Source organism: Idiotropiscis lumnitzeri, chromosome 14 (assembly GCF_059441095.1).
Source record: "Idiotropiscis lumnitzeri isolate Australia: NSW breed Sydney's pygmy pipehorse chromosome 14, RoL_Ilum_1.0, whole genome shotgun sequence".
Taxonomy (NCBI): domain Eukaryota; kingdom Metazoa; phylum Chordata; class Actinopteri; order Syngnathiformes; family Syngnathidae; genus Idiotropiscis; species Idiotropiscis lumnitzeri.
This window is the reverse complement of record NC_142404.1, coordinates 13,406,505-13,428,985: the sequence shown is the minus strand read 5'-3', so window position 1 is coordinate 13,428,985 and position 22,481 is coordinate 13,406,505. Positions and strand designations below refer to the sequence as shown.

The window sequence follows — 22,481 nt, the reverse complement described above, 5'->3', positions numbered from 1 at the left end:
ATCCTAAGCAGCGTGCTTCCACCTCACATGGTGTTGTGTAAACATGACTAACAGGGGTCCACAGTTGCCATAGCAACAGTGAAAGAAAGACACAGCAGGGTCGAAAATTAACTTTACTCTACCCCCCAATATAGAGGCAGCGGCTTTGCGATCACTGAAAAGAAAACCAATTCGTCTGGTGAAACAGTATGAACGAAAACAAACAAAATTAAACGAGTAAAAAATAAAGTTACTTGGAAGTGGAAGTTAGGTCGTCTGCATCTCCTCTTCCTCCTCAGCAGACTGGTAGTGTCTATACTCAGCTTTCAGCTCCCACGTGCTTTTGTGAGGACCCTTGCAGTTGTATGTACCAATTTCCCTCATGATCTCTTTCAGGTAAGTCTACGTGACAATGCATACATTTTTTAAAAGATCGCATCACAAGTTAAACAGTGTATCTAGAAGTATTCAGTGCTTTGTTTGTTTTATGTTACAGTCTCATACTATAATTGCTGTATTCATCTTCGATACTGACTACTCTCCCAGTTACTGCCACTGAAAAACATTCTCACAGCATGATGCTGCCACCACGGGGATGGTGTTGGTCAGGCAATGAGCAGTGCCTGGTTTCCTACAAACATGACACCTGGCATTCATGCCAAACATTTCAATCTTTGTCTCATCAGACCAGAGAATTTCTTTTTCATGGTCCGAGTCCCTCAGGTGCCTTTTAGCAAACTCCAAATGGGCTGCTTTAATGCACCGTCACCAGTGCGACCTAAATAGGCAAGTGTATTTCTTTCCATATCATGTTCAATCAACTGGATTTGTCATAGGTGGGTTCAAATTAAGCCAGAGGAACCACTCAAGTATAATCATTGTGTGAAGGCGGAGGCCTTCACACACGTTATTCGGATTCTTTATTATTGTGTGAAGGCGGAGGCCTTGACACATATGTTATTCCGATTATTATTATTATTAATCACGTCACGAACCGGAAGTGACGTCACGGACAAACCGGAAGTGACGCATTCCGACCGGGCGTGACGTCACAAACCGGAACTAAATGTCAAGTATGTGGCTAAACTTGTACAAGCTCATCCCAAACTTTCACCTAAAATCCGAATATTCCGAACCATCATTTTGAGTTGGCTTAAAGTTGCACACGCCGGCCTAGTCAATAAACAACCACAGGGTGTCGCTGTGGTGCTTGAAGAGCCATGCATACCGTCTGCACACTGATGAACAGCAAGACTTTTGACAATGGGCATTTCGGTTACTTCGGTTCAGTTAATTGGAGTGCTAGCCAAGTGCTTTGGGAGAGGAACGGTGGCGTGGAGTGCGTTGCGGCGTTTGTCTCCCACTCAAGCGATGGTTACGCAATCAGATGCAATCAGAGGGAGCGGAGGACCTCAAGGTCTCATCAGCACCTACACATTGCCGTTCTCTGCTCGCTGGAACAAATCCACCGTTATCGATGCAACCCATATGTGTGTGCATGCGTGTGTGTGTGTGTGCGCAAGAGAAAGAATTGGCCCAAACTGTAGCCACAGCTGAAAGTGTGAACACGCACAAACGTCACGCTGTGGCCGATGGGTCCAAATGTAACGGAGCAAGGTGGAGAGTGGGCAGGTGTATTGTTTGTTTGTTGCACTTTCCCCGTCAACACCGTTTGTGTGTTTTTGCTCACCACAGGTTGCTTGGTGATGTCCACTAGATCTTTCATGTTGTAGTACTGGTGCTTCTCAAAGGCAGAGAAGAGGATGTCCAACACCACCTGTCTCTCAGCTCTCACCATCTTCCCTTCAGATTTCTTCTTCTTCTCATATTCCACCTGGTAAACACACCGGAGGTCACCGCTCATGACGCGCTGAAGCGTACGAATGATGACGTTTGACTAGCGTGGGCGAAATGGAGCTCTGACGTTGAAGTCGTGGTTGGCCACAGGCTTGAAGACGGTCGTGATGGCTTTCTCCAGCTGCTGTGACAAACGTTGAGGCTTCAACGACTCCTTCATTTGAACCCTGACACGCACGGACAAACGCATACGTGAATACACTTTCATGCATTTGTTTATGGATGGAAACATCTGGCCATCAACAATCTTGACAACATAGTTCGTAGTCGTGATCTAGTTTTTTTATATGTTTAAAACCGGTTTTATATTTTTATAATGTTTACCGTATAATATTGATATAAGTGATAAAAATTATGCTTGCGTCCCAGACTTCAGGCTGTAACTGGCGGCAACCATGTATTAAAAATTGAAAGTTTGATTTATGATTAATTTGTCCCATAACTCACTCAAAAAAATGGGAGGCATAATGACCTGAATTACAAATGCTAATTTTTAGCACATACGGCTATGGAGCTACCAATTACCGTATTTTCCGGACTACAAGCCGCTACTTTTTTCCTAGATTTGAACCACGGGGTTCAAACAATGATGCGGCTTTTCTGTGGATTAGTTATTAGTTACTTTCAATATGCAACGTGTAATTCTCTTTGTGTTACGTTTAGTTTGACAGTAACCTTCAGCTGAAGGAAAAGAGGCAATAAACAGCTTGAAGCCTCTTTTTTGAAGAATATGAATTACCTTTATCACCACTGTATAACTAACAAAAGAGAACCGCTTCATGTCTACAATGACTACATTCAGTAACGAGAATCAAAGCGAAATGAGAGGAAAGATTCTTTTCAGACAATTCTTTCTTGTTCCTCATGTGCCTTAATGGAAGGACATTTGTTGGACAGATCACTGTGTACTAAAATGTGGCCATCTGTAATGTCTGACCAGCATCCAAACCAACTGATCAGTTCAGAATTTGAACACATTAGTCCCCCCGGACCGCCGCCACCGGGACCATTCCTATCAGCAAGTGTGCGCTTGCAATGAATGCACTTTGTTAGTTTCAATGTTAATTAACAGGACACGGAAATGGTCTGAAACGCATTGCATTGGACTGCATTGTCGTGGCGCATCTGCCGGTGATCGTTGCTATAGTGATATCACCCACTAAACTGCCCTCAATAGTTTATTCCATTGAAAAGCAGATACATGTCAGTAAGTGGTGGGGGGAATAAAAGTAGTGGACATACAAATGCGCACACACACTCGTGGCGTGTTTTGGTGCCAATATCACACATGGCAGACCACTACGGCGTTAGATTTCTGCCACAATTACGGAAGCAAAACGTCATACGAAAAAATGTTTTGTAAATCAGCGTTTTGCACGCGGAGAGAAGAGAGAAACTGAAGCGTAAAACCTATTTTGGTGCGTACGCGTGGTGGGTCTTGTACACGCAAAACACATTTTGGTATGTACAAATGTTACATGTTTTCATACGCGGTATTTGACATTACGCTTCCGTAATTGTGACTGCAACCCATTTGTGAGACCGAAAAGTGCGATGTCATACTGTGTATTTCATCCTATTTGTTTGTCCACATCAGTTGTGTCACTTGACAACATTTCAAAGACCACTCACTTCTTTAGCTTCATGTAGTTGTCAGTGACGACGGGTCTGCATTCAGCTCTGTGCACCACCATCCCCTCCAGACTGATTTCATCTACAACAAAGAAGCACGAGGTCAGCTGGTGCATCATGAATCACATAAGTGTGGCTCAACCGCTGTGTGAACATTTGTGTCATGACAAAAAAAAAAAAAAAAATAAACGTGATCATCAACTTGCCACAAACTTTTGCTTGATTGACTTTCTTTGCAACTCGCTGACGGTATTGATTTGAGAACATTACATACAGACACCAGGTGCATTCATCACGAGAAAATAATTAGCGTGATGCAGCAAGGCAATTACAGTTGGAGTTACAGCACGCTTAGCAGAGTGCTGCGGTGTGCTAAGTGGTTGTACAAATTAGGACGATGCAATCACAGGATATTGCTCGCATATTTTAAACCAAAATACGGTCCAAAATGGAAAGACATTTATTTACAAGCGTGATAACGTAACGTGCTCTTAAAAGACACGTAGCTGTCACACGCTCAGATTGTGAGTGACCCCGCCACTTAAGTCATGTGCGGCAATTTTTTGTGTGTGTAACACTGTAGGTGTTGTAATACTGCTGTGCTTATTAGATTTCATTTCCAACCGTATAATTACTCAAGACAGGCTTACTGATGACCAGTTTGAGGATTAAATGTCTTCGTACCATCGGTAGGTTGTTTATGGAATGCTTCACAGAATCCTAGCAATAACCTCCCTACAAAATTAATAGCTGAATGTACATCATTTGAATTTTATTGTGCTTATTGGACAAGAAGTCACGGGGAATTAAATATCGTCTTCAGAATAAACCCAATAGTTAGTATTGTTGTGATTGTGATGACGACGACGTGGTGATTCATGCGCTCGTTTTATTAGTCATTGTTTGTATGCGGACACGCAGCATTTGTGAGAAGCGGCGACGTTTTACACTCAGTTGAGGGAGCTGCTCAAAGGGCTGCAGGAGGTCCAGATGACCTGCGGAGGAGACGGAATCCTCTGATGTGTGAATGAGTTGACTATGCAGGGATACGCGCCAACGTCACCTTGTCTCCGCTTTTCAAATGTGTGGGCAAGCGAGACGAAAAAAAAAAAAAAAAAAAACGTGTGAAGGCTGACGTCTTCTTGGCGTGACGACATCCTGTGACGGTTGTGGCGCAGCAGGATCTTCTGTCGGAACATGCCAACTGTTACCACGCTTCGCGGTTGTGCTTTTTGTTCCTTGCTTATGATTGATGATGTCACACTGTGTGAGATATTAATAACTCAGATTTTATTAATGTAGATTTTTTTTCTGAGAGACACATGAAGATCACAATTTAGACTTAATTTGAACTAACTCCATGCACCAATAATATCATCCACTATCTAAGCCGCTTCTCCTCACAAGGGTCGCGAGGGTGCTGAAGCCCATCCCAGCCGTATTTGGGCCGAACTGGTTGCCAGCCAATCGCAGGGCACACATAGACGAACAACCATCCGCGCTCATATTCATACCTAAGGGCAATTGAGAGTGTTCAATCAACCCACCATGCATGCGTTAGAAACATGGGAGGAAACCCTGCGTGTCATCCAAAAATCGGTGACAATTTTTTTGTAAGATTTATTTGATAAAGATACGTCATTTTGCCGTTCACAATTTGACTGATGGATACACTGCTTTGTAATAATAATAATAATATTCCCTTTATTAGTCCCACAATGGGGAAATTCGAGATTCGTACCCAGGCCTCCTGGGGAGACTGGGTCCTGAACGCGGCGCCTTAGACCACTCGGCCATCCTGTAGACTGAGTAAAACAATTGATCTTCTGTGAAAGCCTCTGATCCTCATTATACAGGGAGGGAAGGTGAAAATGGATGAACGACTGCAAGTCCAATCAATAAAGGAGACGGATTAGACTGAAATCTCCCTCAGGCAACAGAAGTTCCTCAGCGTGGCTTCTTGCACAAAATGTTCCGTGAAAAGTATTTCTGATTGACTTGAGTAAGTTTTACCAGTGGAAAAAAACTTGCAACATGAAGAAGAAAACGCATCGCAGTTTTGGGGGAAATATATTTGACAAAAAACTAAGATCAAGATCAATGGAATACGCTCCGAGCATGCAATGCTTTGCTCTGACTGTTCGGAAACTCAGAGAGTCGTTCAGAAGCCGTTCGTTTGGAGTGTCCCATAAAATGAGTGCCAGACTCCAGTAAGTCAGTCGGGACAGTACAGATGGACAGTTCTCGCACAAGCTGATTGCTTTATAACACAGGTGCTTTTGGTGCATTACTGCCACCTTGTGGCCATTGGCAGTGATGCACTAAAAGTATTCGCCAACCGCCAAAAAAAAAAAGTCAACACAGTTTTTAATAAATACAAGTCACACCTGAGTTTAAGTAGCAGGACCAGCGAAACTATGAAAAAAAGTGTGGCTTATAGTCCAAAAAATATGGTAGGTTGAATTCTGTGCAGCCTGAATCCTCAAAAGTGATCGGTTGGAAGGAAAAAAAATGATTTAGGAATAAAACCGAAAGCAAACCACCAAAAGATAATACAGCCCATAAAAAAAACATTTGTGAATGTGTCAAAATACCCTCTGACTTCCCTACTTCTGCTCAGCCAAAAACCAGATGGTTACTCTTAAGACTGAAAATGGCTGCACCTAGCTGTTGTAGTGACTCAGTGTGTAATCGTGAGCAAGCGTACATATGTTCAGTCCACACTTTGGTTGAGCTCACGTTTATTTGGCTAAAAAGATGATTGCCGCTTGCGAGCGCTGTCATTTGATTTAAAAGAGCCGTGAATCATTTAGTGCAGGTGCAATAGCTGTGGTCACCATGGCAACCACCACATGCTGTCCAGCTCGCGTCACATTAAGTTCAATCAAATTACAGTCGGCGGGTTCTGAATATTGACACCATTAACACTGGGGTCGAAATCGAAGTCAGAAACGGAAGATTTTTATTTATTTATTTTTTGTGTTCAAAGCAGGCAATTCATGGAAACGTTTGGATGAGAAAAATGGAAGCTTAAACGACACCCACATACAACACACGTGTGGACGCGAGTAAACGACTGAAAATGTTTGGTAGGTGGGGGGGCCACATTGAGAGGATCTCAAAAGGCTTCGGTGCGGGGGAGGAACTCTTGAGATTTACAAAGAGTCCAGCATGTGGGTGATAAATCTATGCTTTGGCCAACACAATCATGGAGAAACTTTGTACGGTGGTACCGCTTAAGTCAAACAAATAAGTTAACTAATAGGAAAATGCAAAAAAAGTTTAAAAAGAAAGTTAGTTTCACCCAAGAGAATATTACTGTAGATCAAGTCCAACATCTTGCTGTTTTAGCCAGCGTTTCATTTTTCATATTTTGTGCGCACCGGTGACATTTCTGCACTGGCCCATTTGCAAAAATCTAAAAACAACAAAACAAAACAAAACAAAAAAAAGCAAAAGTACAGCACCAAACAATGCATGCAAAAAAATACGGCAATCATGGGTAATTTATGACAATTGCCTCTTTTGAATCTATCCTTCAAAACACACGGAGCACAAATTGACCGCCTGCGTCGTATAGAAGCGACGGGTTTACTCTGTTGTTGTATTGCAAAAGAAAAAATAAATAAATTAAAAAAAAAAAAAAAAATGGTACTTGTTGCATGCTGAGGGCTCACACAGTAGCTCTTGACTTTTTGTATAATTTTAAGGTTGCATTTCAGGAGATAAAAAGAGATCATTTACACATTCTTCAAGGGTAGAGTGAATCGAGGTTGAGAGGAGCGAAGACAATCGTGAGACAGATGCGAGGGAGAGGTTACCGGTCCACCCCCTCACACTCAGCTCATACCTCCATCTGTTTCAAGGCACTATGCTTGCAGCTCTGACCTTCCTAATGTTTCACACAACAAACAGAAAGCCACCCACCAAGCCTCCATGCACCACCAGTCTCTAAACCTTCCTCGCCTCATCCATCGTATGCAACACGAGCTGATAAACACACCGGATAGATGTCGCCCAACATTTTACGTGTCTAAACACTGCCGACAGAAAGCATCTGGGGTATTTTTTTTCCCAGTCGTTAATTGCCATGTCGAGTCGCATTACAGTTTAGAGGATTGCTAGATGTATGAGATGTGCCGCAATTAGTTTTCTGAACATCTGTACAAAACCCAAAAGACACGCAATCAATGCAATAGTAATCAAAATAGATTCCTTGTGCGGATCGTTTATTTACCCTGGAGGCACATTTTTCCTTCTGTGTCGTGAGCGTTTCCTCGTCGTTCCCCACCCTGAACTCGCGTTAGGCAATGTCAACGAACCATTATCTCGGTAATCGACCAGGACACATCTCCATGTACACGAGAAGACTTAATCATGTGGTTGCTTTAAATAGCCACGGCCGAGCTCGATGGCAGATGCGCCGGACTTGTTGGAATGCAAATTGATGAGTGCATTATTTAATTGGCGTTTTTGTGAGCGCAAACTTACTGTCACCATGAGGTATAGAAATGATTTTAAAAAAAAAAAGGAAGAAAAAAAAATAAAGATAAAATTTACAGTAGTGTGTGAATTTTCTGACTGAGGCAAGGCTCTTATTTACCAAGAAAAAAAAGGTGCCCTCACAAAAGAATATCAACATGTTACATATCACGGTTGTGCTATGTCCAATTTTGTTCAATTTCATTTTTGTTTTCACAAATTGATAGCATTGGTCGTGGGTCTGTAATTTTCACAAACTTATTGACCGTTCTAAATTGTTGCATTGTTAATGGCTCAACAAACGGGTTGCATTCTGGTCTCCTGAAAAGTGATCGTTTTGGAGATGCTCGGATACTGCTGGTAAACTGTCGCCTGTCAATGCTGACAACAAGGAAGCAAAGTGTGTGTGTGCGCGCGTGTGCGCGTGTGTGTGTGTGTGTAACTTGCTGATTAGCTCTCCAAATATAATTTTCTATTAGAAGCTCATCTGTGCAGCCCAGAGGCTGCTTCATCAAGGAAATGCAATGATTCCATTCATTACCATGCATATAATTTTCCAACATTTTGTTCAGTGTAGCGTGACTTGACAAGACAAAAAAAAAAAAAACGACACAAAAACGATGCTTGGCCTTGCTGATCAGGACCGCGTTTCTAATTACAATTTACCTTCCTAACAACTTGTAAGTTGAGTCTATTGAATGATCGACACACGCAGACGGAAAGGCTTCTGCGCTGAATAAAGACGAGACTGACAGCTCTGAGTTCATAGAGGACCCTATTTTAAGTGGTTGCCATGCCAGCTTCACAGCAGTCAAGTGACTCCACGTTTCACCAAGCGCTCTTACTGCTTCTTAATGAATTATTCACCACCTTAAAGAGGGAAGGCGCATCCCTTTTTTTTTTGCAGCATTTTGGGAAATGTAATTGATTCAGCTATAACAGCTGTGCAAAATATCAGCCTGACATTTTTTAGGGGGGGGGGGGGGCAAATAATGAGCATCCTCGACTGGCCATCTTAATGAAAAGGGGGCAGAAAGTAAGTCCATAAGCACAGTCCACCCCGTTACATTTGGCTTGTGGTTGATAATGACGCCACTAATTGCTTATGATTAGAAAACCACCGCAGAGACAGACTCACACATGCATATTTGCGAAGACTTGCAGCATTTCATCACAAATCAAACTTTCAATCCATCATCGGCAAATCATCGTCAATATATGATTCCTATTTTCAAACGTAATAAATTGTACTTAGGAGCCTTTTTTTTGGGGCCTTCTGAGAGATCAATGTGCTGACTAGAACAAAACAGGACAAAAATCCATCCTCTCCAATCGATCTTGTGGAAAGTAGAGAGTACCGTTACTTTTATAAGAAGATTTTGGTAACTGGATCCCATTTCACATTTATTTTCTTCACATACAGCCAATGCCAAGCCAACAAATACAAACAAGCGCACGACACGCTGCCAAAGAAAAAAAAAAAAAAACGCCTCGAGTGATAGGGTGCAAGAAAGAATGTACGCATTAGCATAATAACACGTTGTTGCTTCGCAATTAGCGAAGAATAAGATGGCAAAAACAAGCAGAGAAAAAACAAGTCTGCAAAACCTTTTATGAAAGGGTGTGAATGTGTAAGTGTGGATTTGTGCACACTAATGGCGAGAGCTTATTTCTGTACCTAGTGTGGGGAGAAAAAAAAGAGACTGAAGTTCATACCCCTCTGCAATGTACTCCCATACTCTTTTTTTTCTCCTTTTTACCCTCACTGAATGTGATTCTGTCTGCCCACCCACTCATGGGGAGGGAGAAAGCAAGGGAGGGAGACAGCGAGAGAGTGCGAGCGAGCGAGAGAGAGAGAGGGAGGGAGACCAGTATAGAGATCATTCCTCTTTTCAACGATCAGTCCACAGGAGCGCCTCTGCCAGACAGGACTCAGCCGCCCACTAGTCGACACTTTTAAACATACTCGCCTTCACGACACAAGAGCCGGTATCAGAAGCTCAAGACAACTCATCCAAGCAGCGCGGCCGGCGCGCATGCATACACGCCAGCTTTGAGGAGGCTGGGTCCAAACTGGAGAGGCTAACTGAGAATGGAATGGAATCTCAGAAGAATGGAAAGTGAACTGAGACACATCAACCCAGACCTGCTGCAGCCCAGCAAGAGCTTCAAGAAGCCCACGTCAGGCACGATCACAATCAACGTCGGGGGCTTCCTGTACACGGCTCACCGCAGCACCCTCGCTAAGCACCAGGGGACCTTTCTCGAAGAGCTGGCCAATGGTAAGAAACCGGTCCAGCACATGGATTCCATGGGAAATCCGTTCATCGACAGGGACGGTCCAGTTTTCCGACATGTGCTCAACTACCTCCGAACGGGAGAGCTGCAGCTACCTGACGACTTCCGGGAGGCGGGGCTCCTCCGGAAAGAGGCCGATTTTTACCGTCTGGTCGAACTTGTAGAAGCCGTGGCTGAGTGGGAAAGTCACAGGGCTTCCCAGCGGGAGCCGGCGTTTTTGGAGATGACAGATAGCCATGAGAGGTCGCAAGGCCTCAAGGTGTATTGCAGTGATCCCACCTTCATCGACAAGGTCAAAGGCCGGCTGGTGCAGATCTCCAAGAGTCGCCTGGATGGGTTTCCGGAAGAATTTGAGGTGTCATCCAATGTGATCCAGTTCAGACATTTCATCAAGTCGGAGCCGGGCTCGCGCCTCGTGCTGAAGGAGGACAGCACATTCTTGTGCACGCTTGACTGTCTGAAACTCGAGACAGTGATGCTAGCCTTGAGGTCCGGCTTCAGGTTGGTCACCAGCCTGGACAGCAGCAAAGGCTCCGTTGTGGCAGCCGAAGCTCTGCATTTTGTCAAATAGGCTGAGAAGCAGATTGGAAGAAAGCGGAGAGGTGTGACGCCATGAGGGGGGAGAAAAAAGAAGCAGTGCCTGATTCCATATCCACCCCTCCAACATTTGATTTTGGCTTGAAGGTCTTGTAATATGTGTTGAGTTGTGTAATTTGTTATTAGTGGAAAAAGAAAAGGACAACAATAGTGCGCTTTCTTCTGTGTAGTCACTGCACAACATTGGCCCGTAATCAAAGCATTTAATCTGGCTGGAATAATTTCAATGCCGTTATCTGCAGGAATTCTATTTTGGTCTCAATCTTTGTACTGCCAGCCCGATTGCATTTCATGGTTGTAGGCTAATTTGACTGACTTAAAAGAGCGTAGACGCACATGTGGAGTGAAGACGGCTGCGCGACAGCTTCAACATCGAGGTGAAGAAAGTGAGATTCTCAACAACGGGTAGCTTCACCAGTGGTTTCTTTGCACATATACTGCTTCTGCTGCTTTTGCAATAGCTGCAGCCCCCCCCCCCCCCCCCCAAAAAAAATCAGTGTGACGTGCACCATCGTGCCATTCAGCTTTTACTACAGTGTGTATGTGTGTGTTATGAAATTCAATGTGTGTACTTGGTTTAATAGTTCATTATGCACAAAGAGGTTGACGTCCTAATCAGAACCAGCATCCGTTTCTCTTTTCCTTGCATTAAGATGAGTTTAGCGCAAACAACTGTGACTGTTGTAAAGGGCTTTGAATCGAGCATGATACATATGTGCACTCAATAAATTTTGTGTTGGTTGCTGTGAGCCTCTGTGTAGTCAGTGCATCAATCATGACTATTTTATGAATAAAATGCAACTGAAACCCTCTGCAGCAAGTGGAAGTTGTTTCATGTTTGTGAGTGGTGATTGGAATATTGCTGGATTTGTCACTAATGAAACCACAAAAATTGTAATCATGAGACTATGAGACAAGCAATCGTCAGCTAACATGGAACTACTATGGCGCTGTAGTGACGTGTTCTATACAGTTTAATTTGTAAATTTACCAAAATTCACATCAACATTTTTTTGTTGACTTTGAAAATCAAGTATATATTAAAAAATATTCAAAAGGTACCTTTAAAAGCAATTAATCGAAATTCAATTACGATTACTACACTCAACTATTACAAAATTGGCATAATCGCGAAAAAAAAACACTGAATATATTTTGATATATATGTAACACTGTTAAAATGGTATTTATTTTACAATGTCTAATACTAGATAAAATAAATTTTAATTGTTTGAATATCGTTTCCATGTATACATTTTGTTTGTTTTGTATAAAAAAAGTTTGTATAATCGTGATCTCAATTAATTCTAAAATAATTGTGATTAAAATGTTTTCATAATCGAGCCCAATTCAAAAGTTAAAAACAAACAAAAAAAAATTCATTGAACATTTCATTCTTTCAATAACGTCCTTCCCATCATCTCAAATTGTTTTTAGAAAATATATAGAAATAGATTTGTAACAACACGACACTGTATTTTCTTGGAAGCTTCTGTATTTTGTAACCATGTGCTAAAGAGTAAATGTGTTCAGCAACACTAGTCAGAAACTAAAGAACCGGTGTCAACTTCATGTGCCTGGGTGCAGGGTGACACGCACTGATAATCTGTGAGTGCATCAAATCGTAGTGCTCTGAATTGCAGTGTAATCAAACACGCCATCCAACTCAAAACATTATTGACACAAACTGCATACTTGATGAAGCCTGAGCTGCTCCGTAGCTATTAAGTGCACAAGTAGGCGTTCAGGGTTGTCAAAGTGAAGACAAGAGACACTGTTCTCCTTTTAGTATATCGTCAATATGCTTTGCCAAGTTGCTTTAGCAAGTAAAACAGCCAGATGGTGTCAAAGATCTTAAAATGGTAGATTGGAGTTACTTTTGAGTCTTCCTTTACTTTTAAGACCCATTCAAATAAATTTATAGATTTAAATAGCACTTTTATATGCTTCTCTAAAATAACAAAATAGGATTAACATAAGGCAAAGTGTGTCCACAAATATTGGTGACAAAGGTTCTTATGAATGAAATCACATTTTGAATGAGACGTTAGACTATGACGAAGTTGCTCAAGAACAAAAGAACCGCTCTTAAAAGCACACGTTAAAGCACACAACCGGCTTGCTACCATAATAGTGCAACTCAACCGGTCGCGGTCCTCGGGGAGAGAAGATCTGGTATCGGGAAAATAGGCCAATCATCCTCTTCCCTCAAGGAGAAACACTTTTTATCTGACTGCATGTGAGTATATTGCACTATTAACATGAAAATGGCACACAATTACCCCATGTACGAAGTAGTCCAACGCCATTGGAAAATATACTTGCCAAATTGCACCATTACATATAAATTTGAGAAGGAACTCCTCTTATATGTTACGGGCTGCCGAAGCACAGATTATTACACGTTTAATTTGTTTTTGATAGGTCTCGAAACTGCCGTCACATTATGACTTGCTCGTGGCTGTAATCTGGCAGTATTGGCTATTGCACACTACTGCAGCCTTCAAGCTGCCTGAAATTGTCTTAAAACGGTAAAAATGACGACCCACATCATTAAAAGTTGCAAAAGCAAGATGGCTGGCTTGAAGATTCCAATAAAGAAAGGGTAAAAATGAATTCTAAATCATTTGTTTTACAAGGAAGGCAAGTGGTTCAAAATTTTAAGAATTGTGCACGTGTGACCCACAATTCTCATCCTGAATATTAATCTGATTAAAATATGTAAAACGTAAACAAACACTTGACAGACTTTTCACCTGCCCGTTTGACGGCGACAAGATCCCCCCCCCCCACACCACTTGCACCATTTGCTCTGACTGAAACCACCTGCAGTCGACATCCCGAAGTCCTCCATGAATTCATACAGCCACATCAACCTCGAACATTGCAATGCAACTCATTTGAAGTTCAAATGGAAAACATCCACGCAGACGTCACACAGCAAATATTGTTGATGGTTGATTAAACATGGGCATTCTTTAACTAAATGTTGGTAAATCTGGCCGGTTCTTATTTCAGCGGCAAGCTAATTATAATTGCATTTGAGCTTCATACATTTTGAATGGTGGTTAGTGCTATACTAACTAATTGCAAGGTCACATGATTCATGCATCATCAAAAGGCATGAAGGCAAAAGGACGAAGCGAGTGAGAAGAAAGCACTTTAACGAGCTAGTCAAGCAAATAAACTCGCTCTTTTCACCTGTTGCTGGGCAAACTCAATTCCTACATTTCTGTCATCATCCTCTCAAACACACCCCCGTCATCCTTGTCTCAGCTAGAAAATGACTAACATACCTCAGATTCTTATCCTACCGGTCAAGAAACAGAAACCATGGCAAAAGGGGGAGCAGGGGACAAGTAATGAAGAAGTAGAAGTGAGGACGCCAAGGACATTCCATGTGCAAATCAGAAGCACAAGGGAGGATTTTTCTAAAAGGATGAAAAAAGGCATCCATTTGTCGGTAATCAAATCAGACTGTCAGGAGGCTCTGGAGATTTCACAGTTGTAAGATCGACATCCGCATTATGTTTGTCCTCAGGTCGATGGTTGCCCATGAAAAAAAAATAAAATAGGGACAATAAATACGCACGACTTCATCAGCCCATTGAAAATGAATTGAATCAAATCATTGGAGCGCTAGAAATACTTTTTCGATTTTCTTTCTTTTTGATGTATAGAGACAGCTCGATGGTACGTTAACTGTTGCCACGACAACAACCGGAAGCGGAGACACTAATAACGCAATTAAATTAGGGCCATCGCAACAAACACTTCAATGCATGTCAAGAACAGGCACAGAACTCACATCCAAATCGTTACTTGCAGCCAACAATACTTGATTCAACTGGTCGGTACAATTATTTATGATTGCACTCCTCTAACCATTCATTGTTTTCGTATTTATAAAAAAAGAAAAAAAGTGGGAGACTTATTGTCTGCCTGAACTATGACTAACTGCTGTCCTACACTCAACCTATGAACAAAGCACAGTATGCGCAATGATTCATACAGCCTGTTGCAGTTTCAATAGCACCATTGAGGATGTTTGAGCATCACACGGTGTGGAATTGTCAATCCAGATCAGGCCTGCTTTAGACTATTGACAACTCATGGTTGACCGAAATGCTGCACTGAAAATCAAACTAATAAGACTAGACCAATTTAAGCAAAGCTTTTTTTTTTTTTCCACCACTGAGTAAAATCGGCCACAACACAATGTTTACCCTGCTGAAGCATCGCTCAAAAAAAAAAAAAAAACATAGGGTCACTGCTTGTCTGGCATATATTTTGAATTTAAAATTTCGAGTCACAATTTATGGTGGACAGATACCCTACCCAAGATGTGTTCGCGGGGAAAAATAGTTTGTTGCCTTTTTGCCACTGATGGACCACGCTAGCATTTGCACAGCTTTTCCCCAGCTTGCTGTCCCGGCGGGGGTGACGCATGAAGGCGAGGTTGAAGTCAAACCGGGAATTTGCCAGTCTCAGAGGCATAACAATAGTCGTGACAACAGTGATGTAACACCCGAGACTCTCAGTCCACACTCATTGGTGATGAAAGCAATCATCACTGTTGCACTCACAGGGGGGCCACAATTGGGGAAACTCACATTGGGGGGTGGGTGTGCGTGTGTGTGTGTGTGTGTGTGTGTGTGTGTGTGAACACATGCTGGCAATGTCCAAATGAATTCCAGGCTTACCTGGAATGTTGTAAGAAAGCAACTCCAGATTGTCATTGCAGTTATGGAGAGAATTCATCCATTCTTTCAATGATGCGACAATAAAGCCAATGGAATCTGTCTGTGAATCTTGAATTATAAAAGCACGGGATCATTTGTAAAGAAATAAAAAGATGCTTATGAAACTCACTCTTGGCGCAGCATTTGTTCAGGACAAGGACCATTTCGGTAATAGTTACACATCTGAGGTTTAAAAGAGAACTGTAATTCCAGAAAAATGTCCATTTAGTGTTTGTCAATTAATATCATTCATGAGCTTTTGGGGTTCATTGTAAAATTATTTATATCAGTATTGCTGTACATCCGAACAGAATAAGAAAGGAAGAAAAGTCAAAACTACAATTAAAATAAATAAACTATTGTAAGTTTGGTGTATAGTGCATCTGTTTATACTTCCACAAAAGAAAGCGCCCCAAAAAAAAATAAAATAAAATTGAAATTCAAGGGGAAAATTTTCTTTTCATGATTTTTTGTTCTATGAGGGACCAGTAGTCTAAACAGGGCATTCTGATTAATATTGTGTTTGTGGAATATGAATTAAACAGTAAAATCCACCTGTTGTTAGCCGTCTCAGGGGGCGGCCATTTTGTCACTTTCTGTCAACTGGAAATGACATTGCAGTTGCTTGGGGCGCAACGGTGATGTCATTTCCAGTCAACAAAAACTGACAAAATGGCCGCCGCCTGAGATGACTAAAAACGGGTTGATTTTGCCGCTCAACTCGTATTCCACAAATGAAATATCAATCAGAATGTCATGTTTAGACTAGTGAAGGTGCATAGAACATTTTATTGCAAAACATTTTAGGTGGTTGACTTCGCCTTTGAGAAAGACTTATACCAAAACCTTCCAAGTTCTACAGGCAACATTGTCACACATTTGACCAACCTTTTTCGTTATGTTCATGGACAGGCCTCCTGTGTGGGAGCACAGCAGGTGGGAGGCAAAGCTTGTGTGCGTAAATGACAATGCATATTAAATTTTGCCACTTAAATGGGCTGAGTCACAATCCCATATTCACCTTGGACAAAACAACCACGGCGAACAATGAAAGTACCTCATTCTCTTGTCAGCTCAGCCCCCTCATTCACACGGCTGTGCGATAACACATGAAAAAAAATAATAAAATTTGATTTGAAGGTCCGTCCTTTTAGAACGTAAGGGAAAACCCTGCAGCATCCATAAGGAATATGAATTCAATGTATCCTCCAGATGGATTGTAACCAACAATATATATATATATATATATAAGCTCTAGACTACAGAATCTGGGAAAGAAGAAAACTTCAAGAGACTTTATCTTCACAGCTTTATCTGCCGTATGAATAATACTAAAAGCTAAGCATGCTGCAGTATATTTCTACACAAATTAACATGCTTGCCAAAAGAAAGAAGTTCCTGGGGCGGTAGAATGCTCCTGAGGTTTGAACTTTGAAGCGGAGCTTGAAAGCCTAAAAATAATATACGGGTACATTAATCGTGTAAACAGCTTTTATATTTGGAGTACAGCACTCTTTTATGCCAGAAATGAGTCACATCGCAACGTTGTAAGACGTACAGTAACGCCGGATAAAAGTGCCTACCTGGGTGTGGCTTTGTGGTGCCATTTGAATATAATTCATGCTAGTCAGGAGGTGCTTCATCAAGTGAAAAGACAATTCTGTCTGACACCACCAACTGAACATTAATTTATTAGCCGCACTTAGCAGTGACATCCAAGGATAAGATCGCAATATTTCAAAGGCAGCAAGTTATAAAAAATAGTTTACAAATTTTAATGACACTGGAGAAACTATTGTTAGTCTAAAATGCATTTTTTTTACTTGCTGTGGAAACCAAAAGAAAGATACCGGTACTTTTAATAACTTTATATTCTATGTCATGCGAAAGGATAATTCCATTACATTTCATGCCACTAGTTGGAGGTTTAAAAGTGCGATTAAGCACAGACTGGCACCAAAAATGCCCCAAAGCATGATGCTTTGTTTCCGCGCTTTTCTTCTAAGGCTGAGCAGTACTTTTGCCAAATACACCTTTCAGAATTATAAGCAAAAAAAAAAGTTACATTTTGCTTTCGCTGGAAAAAAAAAAATCACCCAAACATGCGCAAAAATGAGGAAAAACACCATAATATGTAAAAAGCCTGCAAGCAACAAAGGACAAATAGATGGGTGCTTACAGAGGCTTCAAGGTTGCTAACAGGTTAGGACAGTCTTAGCCTTAAGTAATAGAGCATTTGCTTTACAGCTGGCTTTCTGTTCTCTGCACACTTCTGTGGCAGCCAAGCCTGTTGCTTAGCAACTTCTGGATCAATACCTGCCCCTTGCCTGAACAAAACACGAGGAAGCGAGGGAAACAATGAAGTTCAATTTGGTACAAAAAGTATAAAAGCCAAGTCAGAAGCCATTCATGTATTTATCTGTCAGTGATGGTTGTCATTAGCAACCTCTCATTATCGTCGCTTGACTGAACACTTGCATTACAAGGGCGGTGGCGGGCAGTGTGCAATGTGGGGATTATTGTGGAAAGGCATGAGGTGGACTGAATCTTGTCGGCCTTGGAATTCACAGGAATTTCGGCACGAGTTGGCTCGTCATTCGCTTCAATTTGATCTGCAATTATTTGAACGCTTGTTGACAATATGAATTACACAAATGTGCACAATGGGTCCTTAAAACCACTGAAAAACCAAATGGTCGCACAATTTGGCATTTGAACTCAATTCCCAGGGAAAACATGCCTTCCCATCCGACCAGTAACTCTTGCGTTCCTGTTTCAAAACGTCAATATTACAGTAAAACATTTCCTGCAGGCAATGGTGAATGGCATTTTAATGAGGTCGTAAATTTGATGGATGTTAACAATTTGCGAAAGACTCACTTAAATATAAATATCAAGTCTACGTCCACCTTAGGCTGTTGCCATGGCGACAGTTAGCTAAAATATTGCACGTGCCAGATTGGTGTTTAAGATCATTGAAATAAATAATTTTTGGGAGTGTGTTTCAGAGTTGGAGGGGCGTCACATTGTTAATGCAAGTTTTAAAAACGCTTAGCATTCGCTTAAACGAGCCGCGTTGTTCTGTTGGTTGAGTCGCTGACAGTAATCGCAGACAGTACTTTGAGATTATTTCTGGACATTTCTGACGCTGCTGGACATCCGTCACGTTATCAGCTATGATTCCGCTGATTGATGTTTGACATTTTTGCCGCGGTACCATTTTAGAGTCGGTATCGAGGTACTTTATAGTACACCTAACAATTTTCGCAGTCTCAGACTAAAAACTGAAAGTCGGGAGGAATCAACGACCAATAGATGCGCTCTAACAAAACCGGAAACAGCAAACTTTGCAAACAACCCCAAAAAAATGTCAAAGTAATCTACTTGTGGTCTTATAATTAGTAGTGAACCTGCAACATTCACAATCTTTGTAAAATCTCAGTGTGACACTAGTCTGTGCCTAAAATAAATAAATAAATCTATTACCGTTCTCAAAGGTAGCTTAAGTCGGAATTTTGGTAAAGTGACAATGCTATCATCAACCCCACAAATGCTATTGTTAGTGGTAAACATTGAAAAGCCCACAAACATTCACATGAAACAAGCTTTAAATTATAGCCTGCAGCAAAGGTCTTCAATCCTGTTCCTTGAGGGCCAATTTCCCGGATATTTTCCATTTCTCCCCACTGCAACACACCTGATTCAAATGATCAGATAATCAACAAGGTCTGCGGGAGGTGGAGAACGAACCTGATCATTTAAAGTGAGGGAGAGATGGAAAACAGCCAACCGCCCCTCGAGGAACAGGATTAATGACCCCTGGCCTCCCGAACGGTTACAGAGGCATATAGCAATGGTTCAGTCGTAAATTTAAATATTCAAGTGGAAATTGGTGCAAATCAGGACCTCAACAAAATAGATGTATTCACTTTGACAGAGATAAACAATCAGTTAAACATAAGTAAGATGCACCGTGTCAGAGGTGTGTGTGTGTATGTGTGAGAAAGAAAGAAAGAGACAGACTTGTCAGAAAAGTGAGTGGGAGAGACGTGACATATTGCACACTTTACTGTAGGTGAGTGATGTCGTAGCTGAGCAGCAGCTAAGAAAACACTATAAAAAAAAACATGACACCTCGTAGGAAAGAATCTGAATTTTAGTTACATTGTGTTTTCATAATCCTGTGACAACTTTAAAAGATCTTTTTTATGTTGGATTGTGTTTTTTCAGTTTTATTTTTATTTTTGGAACTGCGCAATGTTTTTTAATCAACGTGCACAAAAATTAGTAAGTGTCGAAAAAATAACTTGCAAAACAGGAGCAGCAAGCCATTATCACGTGTAGGTGGTATTAAGGCCCAATGTGGGTGCATTTAAAGTGCTTGGAGGTGCTGAAAGCATAAATCTTCTGACGCAGGGCGCTTCCTAGTGAAGGCTTTAATTCAATTTTCCGCAGTTTAGAGGTGACATTTAGCAAGGTGGGCAGAAATATGACGAGGATCAATTAAGGCAATCACGTTCATAAATATACATGAGCTCCGTCCACCGTCTGCTTTTTGTGTGTTTTATTGTTAAAGTCCATGTTTTACTATCATTTTGTCTAATAAATGGTGGATTGAAAAATCAGAAGCATAATGACGCTTCATTTAATTTTCTTTTTCATACTCATTTTCATGATTTGTTTTGATTTGCTATTTTTTCAGTGCTTCATAATGTGGTGGCAGTTTAATGGCCATCTGGACTGAGCTGTCGCGAAAATACAGAAGGGAGCCTCATTCTTGAGCAAAACAAGTCTGATGTTGCATTTTCCGCCTGGGTTTGTGTATTTCTTGTCGCATCCTGTCGCTGAGGGTTGAACATGATTTAATTTAGAAGCACCTTGGTTCGACTGTAACTTTTTCTCCCCATCTGCTGCGCTGCTTAATGAGTAAATTATAGAAATGTGTTCCCCTTTCACTCAGTTTATTTACCTTTACAAGCAGGACAAGGATTCTGTTCAATTTTCTCTGTTTTAGTGTAGCCAACAAGATAGTCAATTATTATCTGAGATCCACTGGCATGGGTAGCTGAATGCTTGCCAGCTTGTGATGTGTTCGTCCTACGTCAATACCATATTTATCAGCATTCAACAACATTTCTTTAAGTTAAAAAAAATGAATAATAATTGAATATTGCTTTATCATTTTTTTGTCATTGCCACCCCAAATTTTTGATGATTGTGCAACAAATTCCAGAATTTTTTTTTTATTTTGACACTTTCAAAGGGGATCAGACTATTATTAAAATCTCATGTGTTTTAGCGTTACTTGGTGTAAAAGAAAATGAGCTCATTAAAAAAAATGCTAATTTGCAAATGACGCTGTTTTTAAAAAATATATATTTTTCAAGTGATCAGACAAAAGATGAAAATGTAGTGACTCGTGGAATTAATCTAAAAACCCCCCAATATAGATACAGCTATTTTTATGCTGTGATGCAAATTCCTGCAAATCTCGCAGCAGTATGGCACAATAAGCCTGCCAGCAAACAGCCTACAAATGTAAATCAGAATACCCTCGCAATTTTCTCGCTCACAATGTTTCAAAACAAATATTTCTGTTAAACTTGCACCCTTTTCTTAAGTGTGTTAAAAAGATTTTTAAAAAAGCGTTCATGCAACATTTAAGTTAACATTTGTTCTCAAAACCAAATCTGACCTTTAGCACCCTGGCTGAAGACCGCCATGGTCTGTCCACCGGGTGAGTTCATTGTGAAGGGATGCTCTCTGGGGACCTGCAGAGGAGACTCACTTTCCCCAACAGCACCCAATGTTGTCAGCTCTTCATTCAGGCTGAAACAAACCTGACCAAAACAACAACAAAATACTTATATAAGTAAAATATAAGAATATAAAATTCACTGGCTTAAAGGAACCGCAGCTGCAACTCATACATTTTCAGTTTAGCGAAAAACGACATTTTGGGGGTTCAAATGACTCGAGTTGCAATTTTTAGGACAAGCATAGAACCTGTTCAAGCACGTTATTCAAGCAAGGCAGTCATTGGTGAATTCAATGAAAGGGAGCACACAGCACTCGCAGGGTAGACTTAGGGCGTCAGTTTGAATTTCCAAAAGCACCCTGAATGTTGTGTTTGATATCCTCCAAACAGTGTCCTTCTTTGTCTGTCACTCATGCGCAAGCTGGTGTGGATTTACTTTTTGTGGGCTTGGCCTAAAACTGGTAGGTACTACCAGTATCCAATTGAAAACTGTATTGAGCATCATGTCAATTACTCAAAAGTCTGATTTAGTTGCTTAATAATATGTTTAGATATAGCAAAAACTTAATTTGAACCCATTTCTTTCACTGGATATGCCTCACCTGAGTTTTCCCTTGCTTCCTAGAAAGGTGACAAGGAGAATAAGAGTCAATGGAGAACAAAGCCAAGACAATAATATCGATCAAAAACATTGCAAATAAAAGAATGACTCAACTATGCCATACATACTTTCCAATGGTAATCTTCCCCACTTCTGCTTGTTCCGTTGCTTTGTCCCATTGTTGAGCTAAATATTTTGGAACCTGGGGAAAAGATAACGGGAGTCAGCTCAAGTCCGTATTGATCATTTTAAAACAGGCCAATACATTAAGTGTAAAGATAATTTCATTTAGCCTTAGATGAATATGATGTATCGACGGCTTGCTAATTTTAACCAAATGATGGTTTCGTATTTAAAGTCCAAAACTGGACTATTTTGATCAGTTGCAGGTGAACCAACCTTGACAAGCCACAGGACTTTACTTTGTTTAGCTCCAGTGACATTTACTTCCACCTTTTCAGACATATTCGCATGAAAGAATTCGTTGATCCCACGCAGGTGCGTTTTATTTTCAATTGATTTGGGTAGACATTTT

The 22,481-nt window shown here is 41.1% G+C and overlaps 2 protein-coding genes across 2 annotated transcripts; one reads left to right on the top strand and one right to left on the bottom strand.

Annotated features, from left to right (window-relative positions):
• Positions 1–100: 100 nt before the first annotated feature.
• On the bottom strand, positions 101–22,481 carry LOC148323565 (general transcription factor IIF subunit 2-like). Its single transcript, XM_088315325.1, has 9 exons — positions 22,346–22,481; positions 22,075–22,148; positions 21,948–21,966; positions 21,283–21,427; positions 3,469–3,550; positions 1,904–2,003; positions 1,670–1,813; positions 234–381; positions 101–154 (listed from the first exon to the last, which is right to left on the bottom strand). The coding sequence occupies exons 1-8, from the start codon at positions 22,409–22,411 to the stop codon at positions 247–249; spliced, it is 765 nt and encodes a 254-aa protein (XP_088171451.1). The 5' UTR covers positions 22,412–22,481; the 3' UTR covers positions 101–154; positions 234–246.
• Positions 9,852–11,324, top strand: kctd4 (potassium channel tetramerization domain containing 4). Its single transcript, XM_088315324.1, has one exon. It carries the CDS (start codon positions 10,043–10,045, stop codon positions 10,817–10,819), a length of 777 nt encoding a protein of 258 aa, XP_088171450.1. The 5' UTR covers positions 9,852–10,042; the 3' UTR covers positions 10,820–11,324.